At 46.0% G+C, this 19,474-nt stretch overlaps 1 protein-coding gene across 1 annotated transcript in view; it reads left to right on the top strand.

Moving 5' to 3' along the window:
• Positions 1-10,467: 10,467 nt before the first annotated feature.
• Positions 10,468-19,474, top strand: part of IL4I1 (interleukin 4 induced 1) — a 51,303-nt gene continuing 42,296 nt past the window's right edge. The window contains exon 1 of the mRNA XM_073655245.1: positions 10,468-10,597. Coding sequence (XP_073511346.1) covers positions 10,549-10,597 — 49 coding nt within the window. The 5' untranslated portion in view covers positions 10,468-10,548. The remainder of the gene's footprint in view (positions 10,598-19,474) is intronic.

Here is a 19,474-nt window from a genome sequence, read left to right as displayed (position 1 = left end):
CGTAGTACAGTAATAACCAATAATAACCAATAATCAAGAGAATGCCAAGAGTGTGCAAAGCAGTCATCAAAGCAAACGGTGGCTACTTTGAAGAACCTAGAATATAAGACATATTTTCAGTTGTTTCACACTTTTTTGTTAAGTATATAATTCCACATGTGTTAATTCATAGTTTTGATGCCTTCAGTGTGAATGTACAATTTTCATAGTCATGAAAATACAGAAAAATATTTAAATGAGAAGGTGTGTCCAAACTTTTGGTCTGTACTGTATATATACAAAAAATGTGAAAAAAACTGGCGCCAAAACAAAGTGGCCGTTAAGGTAGAAAAGTACAATCAATAAAAGGCATAAATTTGAATATCCATCAATGTATATATGCGTCGGGAATAAAATATTGTTAGCATGATTAAAAAATAATTAAGAACTGATATAGTTCAATGCAAAAAATAAATAAATAATTATAAAAAATATATATATATATGTATAATTCCTGAAGTGGGAATTGAACCTGTTAGTATTGTGATAAACTGGATCATGTTTAGATCCTAAACATGGCACAGCCCTCTAAGCCACAGGTGCTCATATACATTGAGATGGATCTTGTTCTGATAGGAAGTAATAAACGAATGTTTAAAGATATATAACTTATATGTACATACTAAACAAAATAAAAATGTATGTCAAGATCCAAAAGACATCAAAAATATGTATAAGCCAGGCTCAACTATTATACGTGGGTGCCAGGAACATAACGTGATCAACAGTCTATAATAAAGTTCCGGCACTCAAAAAATGATATCGAGAGTCAATAATTTAACTTTCAGAGAGATCCTTTAATTGATTCTTAAATAAATGATTAAGATTCTTCAATAAATGATTGCCCAATTGCCCAACGTTTCAACCCCACCAGGGTTTTTATCAGGGGCTTCAGATCAACTAAGATCTCATGTAAGTGAAGAACCCTCAGAGAATGGTATAGGATATCCAGGCACTAAACGGTTAATGATAAAGATAAAGGTATAAGGTATGTCATCAGAGGCCGAAATATCCGGTGTTGCCACCAGGAATTACCGGGGAGTATACTGCCAGTCTCTATGTGTCCAAATGCCTCTGGCCCAGGTGACTGTGGCTGTATGACAGGTGATACAGACTGGAACTGTGGTGTGCTGTAGTGTAGACCATTGACCCCATTGCGGTCCCTTTGATCTGATGGTAGGAAAGTGAAATAATTGTTATCAAGGATGAAAGATAACCTGGATAGAATAAAGGATTTGTGGGAGGAACACAGGCCGGTGTCTTTGGAGATCATATGTTCAACACATAATAAACCAATTTCCCAATCAAAATTGGTGTAAAGGGATGTGACATCAAGGCTTAAAAATACAAATGATTCTTCCCATTGGATGTGCTTTAGTAAGGTTGATGAGGTGGCTGGAGTCACGAAGGTAACTCCTCAACCTTTTAACATGGGGCTGAAGGAGAACATCAATATACTCTGCTAGATTACTAGTGAGGGAGCCTATACCCAATATAATAGGCCTCCCGGGAGAATTAATTGGGTCTTTGTGTATTTTAGGAAGATGGTAGTAAAAGGGCACGCTTGGATTCTGTATCGTGAGAAATTTTCTCTCATTCTCATTAAATAGTCCCTGTTCATTACCCTTTTTTATCAGTTTTTTATATTCTAAGTTGGTACTTTCTAAAGCATAATGATACATTTCTTTATAGTAATTAGTGTCATTAAGGATCCTTTTTGCCTCCTCTATATAATCACAATAATCTTGTATTACAATTCCTACATCTACAGAAGAGAAAACAGTGATTTTATCAAAACTGCACCAAGCAACCCAGTAAGTAATACATACAGTTGTGCTCAAAAGTTTACATACCCCGGCACAATTTTTGCTTTCTTGGTCTTGTTTCAGAGAATATGAATGATAACAAAAAAGCTTTTTCTCCACTCATGGTTATTGGTTGGGTGAAACCATTTATTGTCAAACTACTGTGTTTTCTCTTTTTAAATCTTAATGACAACCAAAAACATCCAAATGACCCTGATCAAAAGTTCACATATCCCAGTTCTTAATACCGTGTATTGCCCCTTCTAGCATCAATGACAGCTTGAAGTCTTTTGTGGTAGTTGTGGATGAGGTTCTTTATTTTCTCAGATGGTAAAGCTGTCCATTCTTCTTGGCAAAAGCCTCCAGTTCCTGTAAATTCCGGGGCTGTCTATCATGAACTGCGCGCTCGAGATCTCCCCAGAGTGGCTCAATGATATTGAGGTCAGGAGACTGAGATGGCCACTCCAGAACCTTCACTTTGTTCTGCTGTAGCCAATGACAGGTCGACTTGACCTTGTGTTTTGGATCGTTGTCATGTTGGATCGCCCAAGTACGTCCCATGCGCAGCTTCCGGGCTGATGAGTGCAAATTTGCCTCCAGTATTTGCTGATATCGTGCTGCATTCATCTTTCCTTCAACTTTTACCAAGTTTCCTGTGCCTTTGTAGCTCACACATCCCCAAAACATCAGCGATCCACCTCCGTGCTTTACTGTAGGAATGGTGTTCCTTTCATCATAGGCCTTGTTGACCTCTGTCCAAATGTAACACTTATGGTTGTGGCCAAAAAGTTCAATTTTGGTCTCATCACTCCAAATCACCTTGCTCCAGAAGTTTTGAGGCTTGCCTCTGTGCTGTTTGGTGTATTGTAGGCGAGATACTTTGTGGCATTTGCGCAGTAATGGCTTTCTTCTGGCGACTCAACCATGCAGCCCATTTTTCTTCAAATGCCACCTTATTGTGCATCTTGAAACAGTCACACAGCTAGTTTTCAGAGACTCCTGAATTTCAGCTGATGTTATTTGTGAGTTTTTGTTTGTATATCGGACACTTTTCCTGGCAGTTGTGGCTGAAATTCTTGTTGTTCTACTTGACGGTGGTTTGGTTTTTACAGAGCCCCTGATTTTCCATTTGTTAATCACAGTTTGAACGCTGCTGACTGGCATTATCAATTCCTTGGATTTTTTTTGTATCCCTTTCCTGTATTATACAGTTCAACTACCTTTTCCCGTAGATCCGTTGACAATTCTTTTGCTTTCTCTCGTGACTCACAATCCAGAAACGTCAGTGGCTGGATGAAAGATACAAGAGTCTGTCTGGATCCCAGAAACTCACTCAGCTTTTATGCACACACACTGATTACAAGCAAACAGGTCACAGGTGAGGATGTTACCTTTAGTAGCCATTCAAACCCATTTGCGTCAAATTCTGTGCATGTTATCAGGCCAAAATCACCAGGGTATGTGAACTTTTGATCAGGGTCATTTGGATGTTTTTGGTTGTCATTAAGAATTAAAAAGAGAAAACACAGTAGATTGACAGTAAATGGCTTCACCCAACCAATAACCATGAGTGGAGAAAAAGTTTTTTGTTATCATTCATATTCTCTGAAACAAGGCCAAGAAAGGAAAAATTCTGCCGGGGTATGTAAACTTTTGAGCACAACTGTAGGTGGCTGCTTACACTAAATATATGTATCATTACCAAATCAGTATCTTATTGGCACAATATAGTACAGGAAGACATGGAGGTGTATGATACGTAGAGTATTTTCCTAAATTCTTTCTATTTGGAATACTGGTGTGTTTATGTCATTTAGAAATTAAAAATCTTAATAGAGCCAGGAATTATTAATCAATTATTAATTGTAAATGGAGATACAAATATGAATAAGCTATTAGCAGTTTCACTGTATACTTACACCTGCATGTCTTAATATTGATTTTCATCCTAATAATCCTCTGTCGCCACCCTGAAATGAACTGTCATCAATGATGTCCATTTCAGGGACTGGGTTAGTCCCTGCTGTACTGAGAATGCATTGGTTGTCAAGTTTGACATACAGTATGTTCAGTACGAGCGCCCTTCTTTTCATGCAATATTCTTTTCTGTGCACAATGACAGTGCGCTTCCTCACTGGCACTAATATGAAATGACAAGCTGACAACAGAGGGCACTGTCAGTATGCATTGTAAGGAAAGAATGTATCAAGCAGGTAGAATGAGAACCAGCCCCACCAGTGAAAGCTATGTCTGTTTCAGGGATGGGGCTGGCTTCTGCTCACCATGTTCTTACCTTACAATGCGCACTGACAGTGCGCGCTCTTGCCGGCTCATTATTTCTCATCAAAGTTGGCGAGTGAGTGCACTGTCACTGTGTACTGAGAAGACTATCGCACAGTAAGTAGGGAGCTTTTACTGAGCATACATCAGAATTGACAACCAATGTATGCTCAGTAATGCAGGGACTAGCCCATTCCATGAAACGGACGTTACTGATGATGCTTCGTTTCAGTGTGGGGGCAGAGGCTGTGGGAGTGACCGCAGCCCTTGCCCCCTGAAGACATTTCTTTTGAGTATCTCATCATGCACAGAATGAAATTAGGTAGAAAAAATAAATAAAACATATTAAAGAGGGAACGATAGGAACTTTTTAAATGAAGCACATTAGAAAAGCTAATGGATTATTACAATAAATAATCATGTAGGATGAAAATCAATATTAATGTCGAGCCACACTTTTAACCCCTTCATTCTGGGGCCATTTTCCATTTTTTTTTATTTTCGTTTTTTGCTCCCCTTCTTCCCAGAGCCATAACTTTTTTTATTTTTCCTTCAATATGGCCGTGTGAGGGCTTGTTTTTTTGTGGGACAAGTTGTACATTTGAACGACACTATTGAGTTTAACATATAGTGTACTGGAAAATGGAGAAAAAAATCCAAGTGCCGTGAAATTGCAAAAAAAATGTTCAATTCCACAGTTGGTTTTTGTTTGTTTTTTTACCATGTTCACTAAATGCTAAATCTGACCGGCCATTATGATTCTCCAGGTCATTACGAGTTCGCAGATACCAAAAATGTATAGGTTCTTATTTATTAAAAAAAAAAAAAAAATGGCGCCATTTTCCGAGACCCATAGCATCTCAATTTTTCAAGATCTGGGGCCGGGTGAGGGCTTATTTTTTGCGCTTTGAGCTGATGTTTTTGTTGATTCCATTTTGGGGTAGATACGATGTTTTGATTGCCTGCTATTGCATTTTATTGCAAAAAAAAATGTAATTCTGCCGTTTTTAATTTTTCTCATTGTGCCATTTACCGATCAGATTAATTATTTTTATATTTTGATAGATCTGGCTATTCTGAACTCTGCGATACCAAATATGTGTATTTTTTATATTTTTGTTATTGTTTTATTTTGAATGGAGCAAAAGGGGGGTGATTTGAACTTTTAGATTTTTTTATATTTTTAAAAACATTTTTTTTTACACTTTTTACTTGCTTGCTCCTTAGGAGACTTGAAGCTGCGCTTCTGGTGCGTGCATGTAAAATGCCGCTGTCAGAGATTGACAGCGGTCTTTAACATTTTAACATCCGTAGGTGGATCACGATTCCACCCGCGACTGTTAGGGGCACCTGACGGATGATGAGATCAGTGTCATGTGCAGGGAAAGATGCGGGCTCAGTGCTGGAGCCCGCATCAAAGGGAGAGTCAAGACACATGGCGTACCTATATGTCATATGTTGTGAAGGGGTTAATGTTTGAGATAAGCATATGCTACTGGCAGGATCAACCAGGTAGCCCCTCAATATGACTGGATGCGTCATCATGCACTTATTTCGATTTTATTTGCTGCAAAAAACACTCTAATATGAAAAAGGAACAATTTTGCTTTCATCTGGATGGCATGAAAGTGAGCATCCTGCTCCATCTAATGACATATTAAGACTGGGGTATAAAACACCAGACGTGATGAATTCCCCAGTAAGTTGATCGCTTCATATGCCATCGTCAGGAACCATGGTTGTGTAGCACCCTGAGGATTCGGCTGCTACAGGGGTATTGCACCTCACTCCAGAGGTGTGGTATTCCACTCCCGGGTAAGGATGGAGTGTGGAACTGAGCTCAGTAGGCTGCATGCACTACATACATCCCATTTCCGGGGGACAGAACTACGGTACTCCCACCAGTATATGTGCAGGTACGACAGCGTCTGTCCCTGGCTGGAGTGGGAGGGGGGTGGAACATCCCAGTAGTGTAGGGGCAGATAGGGGGAGTAGTCTGGGTAAAGCTAGGAGCTCATTGGGTGCTAGTCACCTGGGCTCACACATAGAGGGAGGTATATAAGGTGGGCACCATCTTAGATCAGGGTTCAGTTCAGGCAGGAGGAGAAGAGGAGAAGAGTTCAGCCAGGAGGGCTGACAGGGAGCTGTGGCTCCGGCTGGGCCCAGCTCCAGAGCCAAGCCTGCAGAGGAGAGAGGAGAAAGAAAGGCCCAGAGGCATAAGACCAAGAGGGAACCCTGAGAACCCAGAAACAGACCAGAAAGGGTGAAGGGTTGGCGGACACGGGTACCGGAACCCGAACTGGTGGAGGCCACTTATCCTCAGCCAGGAACCGGAGGTCGTGGTCAAGATTTGCCACGACCCTCACCAAATCCACCAGAAAGGCACACCAAGCATAGGGTCAGGGAACCCAGAGGAGGTTTGACCACTAAGAGACCCGAGGGAGCCGGCCAAAGGTGGATCCCTGGTGGGAATGGCCAGAGACAGAGAGGGAGAAGGGAGCTCAGGAGCACGCTCCAGAACTGCCTGGGGGTTAGCCGAGTCCAGGACCTGGTGGACGCAGCACGGCTCGGGTGGTCACTCAAGGCCAGAGTGACTGAGAGAACACTTGTGAGTAAAACCCCTGAAACTGCATCTCCTGACTCTGACTCTTCTTACTGAACCGTCACAACCCCCCTCATCTTCACCTGCTGCCCTGAGGCCATACCCCTCCCGTTGGGGGTTATACCACCACGCTGCACATCCTTATACACCTGGCCTCAGTGGACTGTCCTGCAGCGGCGGCTTCAAAGCCGCACTCAACGGGTGGCGTAGTCGATCAAGTTAACATCTACTGCCTTAGACTGCCACTTAGTTTGACACCCTGGGCACGGACCGGGTCACCGCCACAAGGACTACTACCCCTACCCAGATCCGGCTCCGGGTATCCCCTGAACATGGCCCAGGGGGTGCGTCAGTTGCATAATAGGGCATATGGACAGGGGGTTTCTTAACGAGGCTGCTCCTTTCGTTAGGTGCAGAAATTAGTAGTCTTGTCTTATATACTGTATAATAAATTGCATGTGTCTCCATTTCTGTTATCCTCAGTATTTCTTCCCTTGGTATTCTGGTTATTGACTGGGACGGTAAAGACTGATGCGAACACTTTAGAAGAATGCATTAAAGACCCTGAATATGAAGAATTACTGGATATTGCCAAAAAAAGGTCTATCCTCTACCAAACAACTTAATCGCAAACACATTGTGATTGTTGGCGCTGGAGTCGCCGGACTCTCTGCAGCCAAAGTCTTACAAGATGCCGGACACAGGGTAAGTTGACTAATAAATAACTCATATCTTCAACATGATTATTCAAGAAGCTGCTGTAAGTACACAAGATAGTGGACAGAAGAATATCCCTTCAAATGATGGTTGTCTTTTCCGACTCCCCCATACACAAGATCAACATAGTGGAACCAAAAGTCACCCAACACATCTGATGCAGCAAAACGTTTTGTTGACGCACATTATGGTAACTCGGCGAGTTGTTGATTCTTCGGAATCAAAAGGGTTAGTAGATCTAAACGGGAAAAGGCCAGAGAATAGAGCTTCTTGGATCAAGATTTCTGCATAAACTAAACTATAGGAGTAACATGATTTTTTTTTATTTATTAGATGTTCGTTATATTTTTTGGTTTATTACATGTTCTTGTCTCTGCTGCACGTCTCTTTGATGTCCAGAGCCTTTCACGCAGCCAAATCAGTTCTCATACTTTGCACCGATGAGGGGCACTACCCTGAAACACTGTGTCTGCAAATTAAGGTTTTGATTTGGCTTTTATCCTAAGTCATATTGCAAGGATCGTTAAAGGCTCGATTGTGACTTGTAGGATTGCTGCAATAGGTGGCGCTATAGAATTCTAGTCCTCTTCCTCTCTGACAAGTCAATTTGCACATTCAATTTCCCAGAGGAGCATTGCACGGTGAATAAGTCTCCTTACACTGGCATGGCAGAGATGGTATGTCACTCTCCACAAGGAGAAACGTTACCCCTTAGGGCCTAAGGGGTAACGTTTCTCCTTGTGGAGAGTGACATACCATCTCTGCCATGCCAGTGTAAGGAGACTTATTCACCGTGCAATGCTCTTCTGGGAAATTGAATAAGGCTTAGGCTATGTGCCCACGATGCAGAAATGAAGCAGAAAATTTCTGCAGCATTTCTGCATCTCCCTGGCAGAAAAAACGCATGCAGATTGTGCATGCATTTTTCCTGCAGAATACATGCGGATTCACATGCGTTTCCGCATGCGGATTGACAAGCGCTTTCCAGGCGATTTTAGCATCACTTGGAAAGTGCTTGACAACTAGGTCACACTATATAAATCCATGCAAACGGCATGGATTTATACAGTGTGAACCGTAAAAATTAAAACAAATAAAGCTATACTCACCCCCGATGTCCCGGCGTGGGTGCAGCGCTCGTTCCTGTCTGGTTCCCGGCTGCCGGCATATCGCGAGACAGAGCGGTGAAGGGCCTGCGGTCACATGACTGTGACGTCACCGCAGGTCCTTCAGCGATGTCGGCATTCAGAGAGAAGCCTTCGGAAAGGTGAGTATAAACTTTATTTGTTATTTTATTCTTTTTTTCACAGGTACAATGGTACCCAGGTCTGGATGAGAGTCTCCTCTCCTCCAGAACTGGGTACCATCCGCACATAGAGACGCATAGAAGCCGCTTGTACAAATGTACAGTCGCGGTTTCTATGCGTCTCAATGCAAGTCAATGGCGGGAGTTCCGCTGCGCTTCCGCAAAATTAAATGACATGCTGCGGATTTTTGTACGCAGCATAAACGCTGCGGAAAAATCCCCAGCATGTGCATAGAACATGCGGAATCCCCTTGGGGACCATGGGGTGCGGATTACCTAGCGTTTCACAAGCGCTTCCGCTGCGGAAATTCCGCAGCATAAACGCTTGAAAAACGCTACGTGGGCACACAGCCTGACCGTAAGAATGTTTAAAAATAAAAAAATAAGCCTATACTTACCCTCTGATGGCCCGGCGTGTGTAGCTGCGCTCGCTCCTGTCTGACAGCTGATCGCGGGACACTGCACTGAAGAGCCTGCGGTCACATGACTGTGACGTCACCGCAGGTCCTTCAGTCCTGCCCGCAATCAAAGGGAAGGAGACCGGGGGCCGTCGGAAGGTGAATATAAACTTTATTTTTTATTTTATTCTTTTTTTTACAGGTACAATGGTACCCAGGTCTGGATGAGAGTCTCCTCTCCTCCAGAACTGGGTACCATCCGCACATAGAGACGCATATAATCCGTGAGTACAAATGTACAGACACAGATTATGTGCGTCTCAATGCAAGTCAATGGCGGCGATTACGCCGCTCTTCCGCAAAATGAATGAACATGCTGCGGATTTTTGAGCGCAGCATAAACGCTGCCGAAAAATCCGCAGCATGGGCATAGAACTTGCGGAATCCCCTTGGGGACCATGGGGGGCGGATTACCTAGCATTTCACAAGCGTTTACGCTGTGGAAATTCCGCAGCATATACGCTTGAAAAACGCTACGTGGGCACTTAGCCTTAGACATGATGTTCTACAACTAAGATGTTCATATGCTGAAACGTGTCAACTAGTGATGAGCGAGTATGTTCGGTTAACTCTTTCAGCGAGTATGTTTGGTTAACCCTTTCGGCGAGTGTACTTGGACGAGTACCGAGTATCTTCAGCGTACTCGGTGATATGTTTGAATCGCTCCCGTGTGCATGATTTGCGACTGTTTGACAGCTTTATTACGTGTAAGGAATGTCTATTTCTTACACATTCCTCACATGTAATAAAACTGTCAAACAGTTGCAAATCATGCGCACGGGAGCGATTCAAACATATCACTGAGCAGCTGTAAATACTCGGAGCTCGGCCAGAGCATACTCGCCGAAAGGGTTAACCGAACATACTCGCTGAAAGGGTTAACCGAACATACTCGCTCTTCACTAGTGTCAGCTCATAAAATTGTAGTTTTTTAAATAACGACTTAATAAAAGATTATGACCCGATTTATCATTTGTGGGGTTTTTGTAAAGTCACTTTTCTATTTTGTCTTGTATTCTCTAATGTTTATTGCGCCAAATTCATCACAACAGCTCATACAATTCATGAATTTGGCACAAAGTCGTACTCTCTAACAGGGTCCCACAGATCAGAGTCCTGGGACTGCGAACCACCATCATATGAGAAGTACTCAAATCATGGTTCTCAACTTCATGCATTATTCACATACCTAAATAAATAATCCCCATACATCATATGATTGAAAGGCAAAGTCAATGTCACATGTTCCACACTTTATTCTTCATATGTTCATATGGTAGGTGACTGTGTGGGAAGCTGACAGACGTGTTGGAGATCGTGTGAGGACACACAGAGATCCGGATGGCTGGTATGCAGATTTGGGACCCATGCGTCTGCCAGAGTCTCACAGGTATCAATAGTGCAGATCAGTTATTACTTGGGTCCTATAGCTCACACGGCTGCATATACCATACTAGATGGTGGCCCGATTCAAACGCATCGGGTTTTCTAGAATATGTATGCGGTACACCGGGCGCAATCAGCAGAGCGGTGTTTAAATTTGGCGCCAATATCGGCGCCGGCGGCCGCGACCAATCAGCACATCGGTTTTTAAATTTTGCGCCAATATCGCTGACTGGTCGTGGCCGGCGGCCGCGACCAATCAGCACAGCGGTTTTTAAATTTGGCGCCAATATCGCTGATTGGTCGCGGCCGCGAGCAATCAGCACAGCGGTTTCTACATTTGGTGCCAATATCACTGATTGGTCGCGTTCGCTGGCCGCGACCAATCAGCACAGCGGTTTTTAAATTCGGCGCCAATATCGCTGATTGGTTGTGGCCGGCGGCCGCGAACAATCAGCGAACCGTGTTAGTGAGGGACAGAGAGCCTGTTTAAATTTGGCGCCAATATCGCTGATTGGTCATGGCCGGCGGCCGCGACCAATCAGCACAGCGGTGTTTACATTTGGCGCCAATATCGCTGATCGTATTAGTGAGGAACGGGGAGCAGCGCTGTGGGAGATGACCGGCTGCTCGCAGCAGAAGTATCCCGACTGGCGGCGCCGCTCCCCGGTCCTCCCTTCACACTTGCTGTTGGGAGATCAGCGGGCCAAGCCGCTGATCTTCCGACGGTAGCCACATGGGGGTCAGCGGCGCCGCAGGTCGGGGTACTTATGCTGCTAGCAGCCGGGAGATGAACGGCTAGTGCCGCTCATCTCCCGGCTGCATCGCCGCTGACCTCTGTGCAGAGCGGTGTTTAAACTTGGCGCCGATCTCGCTGATTGGTCGCGGCCGCAGCGGCGCCGTCCCTCCCTTCACACTTGCCTTCAGGAGATCAGCGACCCAAGCCGCTGATCTCCCAACGGTAGCCGCATGGGGGTCAGCGGTGCCGCAGGTTGGGGTACTTATGCTGCTAGCACCCGGGAGATGAGCGGCTAGCGCCGCTCATCTCTCGCTGCATCGCCGCTGCCCTCTGTGCAGAGTGGTGTTTAAATTTGGCGCCAAAATCGCTGATTGGTCGCAGCCGCCGGCCGCAACCAATCAGTACAACGGTTTTTAAATTTGGCGCAAATATCGCTGATTGGTCGTGGCCGGCGGCCACGTATTTCTGAGGACCGGGCAGCGGCGTTGCCTGTGCGGGTACTTCCACTGCGAAGAGCTGGGAGATGGTTGGCTGCTCGCAGTTCAAGTATCCTGACCGGCGGCACCGCTCACCGGTCCTCCCTTCACACTTGCCGTCGGGAGATCAGCGGGCCAAGCCGCTGATCTCCCGACGGTAGCCGCATGGAGGTCAGCGGCGCCGCCCGTCGGGGTACTTGTGCTTCCAGCAGACGGCCGCGACCAATCAGCGAACCGTGTTAGTGAGGATCGGGGAGCAGCGCTGCCTGTGCGGGTACTTCCGCTGCGAGCAGCCGGGAGATGACCGGCTAGGGCCGCTGATCTCCCGATGGCAAGTGTGAAGGGAGGACCGAGGAGCGGCGTCGCCTAGGCCGCCGGTCGGGGTACTTCTGCTGCATTGCCGCTGACCTCCGTCTGGCAGATGAGCCGCTAACGGCCGCCATCTTTTTCTGAAATCCCGCGTCGCTGATTGGCCGCGGCCGGACCAATCAGCGACGCGGGATTTCCTGGACAGACGGACAGACAGACAGACAGATGGGATAAGACGATTATATATATTAGATATGACCTACTGTGGAGGTCTGAAAATGTCTTTCATATCTCAACTTTTTGTTCTAGGAAAATAAAGGAAATGTGTCTAGGTCATGTAACGTAAGCTCTGACATTAATGATTTATTTTGTGCAAAGTTTAATAAATGTTTTGAAGGTACTTCTTTAGCTAACTGCAGTGGAACTTGCATGTCGATTTTCTTCAAATCTTTTCATCAGCATACACTCCTGTTTAGGTCTCTGTGCGATTGTTACAGTTCAATCTTTGTTACTTTTTTATATCACTTTTGTAGCCTTCACCTTTCTTGTGTACAGAAATTATTTTCTTTCTCTCAGGTCTTGTGACATTTCTCTTCCATGTGGTGCCATTGCTGACAGCATATTTTGGAAAGGGGTTGTCCACTAATAGGACAATCCCTTCTTGAACTAAATGTTTGGCCCCGATAAAATAAAAAAGCCTATACTCATCTCCCGTGTCTGCGCCATTCCTGCGGTGTTGGCACTCACAGTCCCGGGACTCTGCTGCGGTGAAATGACACATGGTGTCCGGTGCTCAATTAGCGCTGGCATCACTGTCCCCGCCTTCATACGAATGGAACCTGAATAGGAAGTCAGAGATCAGCTGCAGCCCGGACTTCCTCTTCATGTTCAATCCGTACATAGGCGGGGAAAGTGACGGTGGCGCTGATTGGGAGCTGGGCACCACGTGTCATTACACCGCACCAATGCTCCTGTCTGCAAGTGCAAACACTGCTGGAATGGCGCCAGCACACGAGATGAGTATAGTTTTTTTATTTTATTGGCGCCAAACATTTAGTTCAAGAAGGTGTTGTCCTAGTAGTGGACAACCCCTTTAAGTGACACCCTTTTCTAGTCAACTGTCTACTGAACACCTGTGTAATGAATATTAGATTTACCTGTGGTTGAATTCTTGCTCATTAGAATTTTGTAGTCGAAATTTTAGCTTTGCTTCTAAGACTTTTAAGGGGGTGTAGTCATTTTTGTGACATGATCGTGAAATCGCATAGTGGTGGGACTGGGGAAAGAAAGGGAGAGTTGACCAGCACATAAGGAAAAGCATCCCCACTGAGCAGGCTGTCCCTCTGCCCCTTTATGGTTTTTGGACTGTATGATACATTTAACAGTCATGAGTTTTAGATGGATGATGATTGCATGAGGATGTTCCATTGGTCTTTAATTAGAATTTGTCATAGTGCTTAAAGGGAATCTTAATTTTTTTTTTAACTTACGTTACTTGGTTCCTTAAATTAAGCTATCAAAATGTTCCTTTGGAGAGGCATCAGCAATCAGCTGTGATCTGTGGGTTTGCTTGGAAGTAAGTGTTTCATTTCCTTGCAGTGCCACCTCAGGGAGAAATAAGCATTACACGTGTCAATTCAAATCAAGGGTTTCTCAGTGTGATGCAAAACAGGACAGGTCCTCCAGCGCAAAAGACGCTTTTGGAACAAATTAGCCAATAGAAAGTGTGGTAAGGCAACTCACTCGGTGGCTTTCAGAAGTAGACTCAGGAACAGTTTCCTCTGCAGATTTATTAAAATGGCATAAAGCACTGCAGGTTCAGCAAAATAAACACAGCCTTTCTGACATAACGGAAAAACAAAAGATCAACAATAGCACAGTCCATATGTGTGTGGGATTTGCCCGAACAAGTTATAGCACACTTCAGCTCCTCCTGAGCTGAAGTTTCCCAGTCTGGAGACTTGCCTCTCCAAACTCACAACCATAGCAAAAAAAAAAAACCTGAGCATTTAACCTTGTTCAGCCACACCCTGAGGTGGAGGTTGGGTGAATGACTTCCCTCCCATCTCTATGTCATTCACACAAAACCTTCACAATGGTGATTTAACCCCTCAACATATAACATGCTGGAGAATAGTTGTAGGTTCAGTCCACTAAGGCTAGCAGCCGTAGGCTGCGACATACTTCTTATGTGGGCCGAGGATCCAATCCATGGCCCTCTGGAAGGTGGCTGGCGCCCCCTGCAGTCCGAAAGGCCTTCGGGTGTATTGGAAACACCCATCAGGCATTGAGAAAGCCGTCTTCTCCTTGGCCCTCTGGGACATGGGGATCTGCCAGTAGCCCTTCGTCAAGTCGAGGGTGGTAATATACCTCCACTGACTGAGGACCAACAACTCAAAACATATTTAAACCACCAAAATAGACAAAAATCACTGACTGAGGTGCAATAGCAATATTTTTAAAAAACGATACTTTATTGTAAATATTGTAAATATTTATTGTAAATATTAAAATCCAATAAACAAAACCACCATACTATATGCAGTCTATCCTGTATGCCCACTATTTTGTCACAAGGGTCATACTCAGGATACTAATATTCCCTAAAACCAATCACCCAATGTGTAATAACTGATGTCTAGACTACTCTCAATATATCTGTATCCTTGAATACCAACTCTTAGGCAGATATCAATTATTCCCACAGGAGGAGCATATAATTATTATTGCACTTTGCCCTCTGCAAAATATCAGACTATGGACCCTTTCTCATATACAGTCGGGGTTATACGAAAAAGGAGAGATTTTTTTTCTCCTAGTCCTTTTTATAAACTCCAGTCCACTAATAGAGGATACAGATGACATTGTTCTATCTATGTTATACTCCTATCCAATCTTAAAGCAATTGGTATGTGATATCAGTTTACTGCCTGTTAATTTCTGCTGAACCACAGATGACTCAATGGCAGCTCTACATCTACATAGGACACAGCTCTTATTATATCACGTACAGACCCGATAAATAGTCTGTCATTACGCTGTTCCTTTAAGAATTGCTGCCCCTTTATTTATAGCTCAGGGTGTCACAGCAGCATCTTGGCATGTGGTCCCTATATCAACATACATGACCTAAAACATACATGTACGCCTCCATCAGGAGGCTAAAGCGCTATGTTCCTTGCTAATACATTTGCAGGAGTCTCTGCTCCCAGCTATTGCGACCCGGGTCTGCACCGGCCTGGGTAGGGAATGGATGAACCTGTCCATCACCACACACTCAACCATCTGAGCAGGAGAGGAAGACTCTGGCTGCAGCCACTTCGGGACAAGATGTAGCAAGTCAAAAATCTGGTTTGTCACCAGCATACGCCCAGTGGTGGACCCTTTGCGCTCTGACAGACATAGTCACTCCTGAGCCTGCCAATATCTCTGTCTTTAATTTAGCATATTCCTGTGCATCCTGTAGGGCCAGGTCATAGTAGGCCTTTTGAGGATCACCCGTTAAATAGGGGGCCAGTACCTCCGCCCACTGCTCCGGCTGCAGTTTTTCCTGCTCTGCTACCCTTTCGAATACAGTCAGAAATGCCTCAGCATCATCCCCTGGGGTCATCTTTTGCATCGCATGCCTTACCGCCTTCCAGACGTATAACACATCACCTGGTCTTGGGGGAGGGGCGGTTTCCCTGCTGCGGATCTCCCCTGCTAGGAGGTCCATCTGCCGTTGCTGCTGTTGGATCTGCTGCATGAGGTGTTTATTGGTCTCCTGTTGTACCTGCTGGCTCTGCTGCTGCTCTCGTTGCTGGTGTAGAAGCTCCATGTGCTGCTGCTGCATGCTCTGCAAATGCTTCTGATGCTGCCATTGTTGCCTCTGGAGCAGGTGCTTGAGGAGCTCCTCCATGCTGCTGGACATCTCAGACTGGCTGGCAGCCTTCACCCAGGACATCAACCGATCTCTGTGGCAGGTACACATGTTCCTGGAATCTTGACCGCATTCTCACACCAACTGTGGTAAGACGACTCACTCGGCGGCTTTCAGAAGTAGACACAGGAACGATTTCCCCAACATCATTTTTATTTGAGTTTTCATGACACAAATACACAACATCCATCAAATCTGTTACATAGAGAGGTAAGGGTGATTTGAAACACGCTTCGCTGATTGGTCGCACCCGCCCGGCCGCGACCAATCAGCGATATTGGTGCGAAATTTAAAACACCGCTTCTCTGATTGGTCGCGGCCAGCCGGCTGCGACCAATCAGCGACTGGCGCAGCCTGGCCGCGAATTGGCGCCGGATTTGAAACACGCAGGCCACTGTCGGGAGATCAGCGGCGAAGCAGCCGGGAGATGACTGGTACTAGCCGGTCATCTCCCGGCTGCTCGCAGCAGAAGTACCCCGACCGGCGACCTCGCTCACCAGTCCTCCCTTCACACTTGCCGTCGGGAGATCAGCGGCGGTAGCACATGGAGGTCAGCGGCGATGCAGTCGGGAGATGAACGGCGCTAGCCGGTCATCTCCCGGCTGCTCGCAACGGAAGTACCTGCACAGGCAGTGCCGCTCCCCGGTCCTCACTAACACGGTTCGCTGATTGGTCACGGCCGCCGGCCGCGACCAATCAGCGATATTGGGATAACCCCGCCCACAGCCCGTCATTCACTGTGGTACGCGGAACAGGAGACCCCTGGCTGCAGCCGCAAATAGTCGTGATGTAAGCGGAAGCAAGAGCCGGCTGCAGCCGGGGGAATTACGTGCTGGCTGTGCGTGGTCAGCGATGTTGTCACAAGCAGGATTGACAACATGACGTAATTACAAAATTCATTAGAGGCCCCGGGGGGATACATTGGGGGGTTAATTTAAAGTAGTGCACAACCCATTTAAACACTGCTTCGCTAATTAGTCGCGCCCGGTCGGCCGCATGCATATTCTAGAATACCCGATGCGTTAGAATCGGGCCACCATCTAGTTTATAATAAACTGTTTCCATTTTAGGAGGAATTTGCCTGCTTGCTTTTCTTTATTACATAGGGCGTCTTGTTGTTCTACCTCCATATAATGCTTCATTTGTGCTATTAGTCCCGTAATGGGGGGATATTGGGATCTAGCCAATGTTTTAGGAGCTGTTTTTTCGCCAATATAAGCCAGGTATGTAGTAACTTGGGGGGACTCCTTATTAATTTGTTAGGGTTGTTTATGTTAGTCCAAACATGCTGCAGGGCTAAACATGAAGAAAGGACATATCCTGGTCCCCATGTGGTGTTAATCATGTCAGCTACCTGGTCCCAATAGGAAACCGATGCAGGACCGGACCAAAGGCCGTGTAGGAGGTCAGAGTGTGGATGTTGGCACTTGGGACACGCAATTAGTCTATTAGAAAGTGGATTTTTTTTGGTACATTAAAGGTGTATATCGCACCATGCATGATTTTAAAATGAGTTTCTCTCCACGACTCATTTATAATATGTTTCCTGAATATCCTCCAACCTGTTCTAATCTTCTTGAGGATATCTACATCATCAAATTGTTGTTTCCAGTACTTGAAAAAGGTATCCCACTTATTAAACCTGACAGGGCACACCTGTGAAGTGAAAACCATTTCCAGTGACTACCTCTTGAAGCTCATCAAGAGAATGCCAAGAGTGTGCAAAGCAGTCAAAGCAAAAGGTGGCTACTTTGAAGAACCTAGAATATAAGACATATTTTCAGTTGTTTCACACTTTTTTGTTAAGTATATAATTCCACATGTGTTAATTCATAGTTTTGATGCCTTCAGTGTGAATGTACACTATACTTTTTATACTAACCTTTCACTTTAACTTTGTCTTTGCACTGGATATCTCCTTTCTTTTTTCAGGTGTCTATTGAGTTCTTGATTCTTTATTATTATTATTATTATTATTATCATTATTATTATATATGTTCTGAAAAAACATGTACCTTTGTTTTCTTTCCCTTTTACCTCTTTTAACCTTGCCCTTGGGCATCGCTATGGCTTTTTGCCACACTTCAACATGGCTGCTGTGAGCGTCGTGCGCCTTGCGGACATCCGGAGTGGTTGGGGACGTGAGCGTGTCATGAATGGCAATGTGACACCCCAGGGGTCTGGTTGCCACAGTAATAGAGATATTATGTCTGAGAGCAAGTGGGAGGTTTCTCTGGTCAGGAGCCCTAAACATGCAACACGGCCCACCCAGACCTGGGAGGGGAGGAATCTGCCCTTATAAACTGGGTCTGGGGCGGAATTAGGTTAGACAGAGCCTGCAGAACAAGCAGAGCAGTCAGAGCCTGGAGTGAAGTTCCAGACACAGGGAAAGGAAGAACTAGGAGCTCTGTAGGAGCAGAGGCAGAAGGCCAGGGGCTGTGAGCAGAGATATAGCTCGCCCTGGCTGAGGACACTAAAACCGGACACAGGAGTCCGAGGCTGTGGGGACTGATATAAACCCAGCAGCAGAAACCAGCCGGCAGGGGATTCCAGGTCCTCTGGCCATAGAAGCCCGGAGGCTCAGTCACAAAGAAGGGACCAGCGCCGCCATCCAGGAGCGGAGGCTAACAGAAGGCCCCAAGTCACCAGCCATACGGGTGAGCACCACACGGTATACTCAGGGACGTGGGCTACTTGTAACCGCTGACAGCAAGGTAGCCAGGAAGACTGCAGATAAACGGGGAGGCCTACAACTCCACCTGGCCAGGGGAACTCCTGCTTGCTCGCAGACTGACCAGGCCCCTTATACTAGCCAGTACTCCCGGGAGGGTCTGCCTTGTACCATCAGTAAAGACCCTGAACTGCACCTCACGTCTCTGTGATTCCTTGCCGCACCAGCACCATTAGCACTGGGACCCTCACACCATCACTCCCATCATCTCTCACATTAGCTGCCCTGAGGCAATACTTCTCCCGTGGGGAGTTATCCCATACTCGGCTGCGCAACCAACATCAGCCTCAGCGGTCGGCAGCGCAGCGGCGGTCCCCACTGACCGCAATCCACGGGTGGCGTAGTCGGACATTTGCTATACATTAAGACTGCCACTGGTTTGACCACCCTGGGCACGGACCGGGTCACCGCCACACGGAGACTACAACCCCCAGCATTCTACAACAGGCCCAGTTCCGGGTTCCCCTGCACAACACAGGCCCAGGGGGCGCGTCAGCAACACGCCCTTCAGTGACTCGCTCCGGACCCTCTGCCCTGGAAGTGTCTGCGAGGGCGCATGTGCGAATGGCGGCGCGCGATAGTAAGGTGCTTGCAATCATTAATTATGGCCAGCAGCTGCATGCCTTGTGTATATATTCAATCACTCCCCCTCACACCACACTCCCTGACGAAGCGAGGAGCGAAACGGTGTTGGAGTGGTGTGAGGGGGC

This window comes from Phyllobates terribilis, unplaced genomic scaffold (assembly GCF_046119375.1).
Source record: "Phyllobates terribilis strain yellow unplaced genomic scaffold, ASM4611937v1 Scaffold_12__6_contigs__length_324123572, whole genome shotgun sequence".
NCBI lineage: Eukaryota > Metazoa > Chordata > Amphibia > Anura > Dendrobatidae > Phyllobates > Phyllobates terribilis.
Note: the sequence above shows the minus strand (reverse complement) of the source record. Positions and strands in the feature narration are given on the sequence as shown.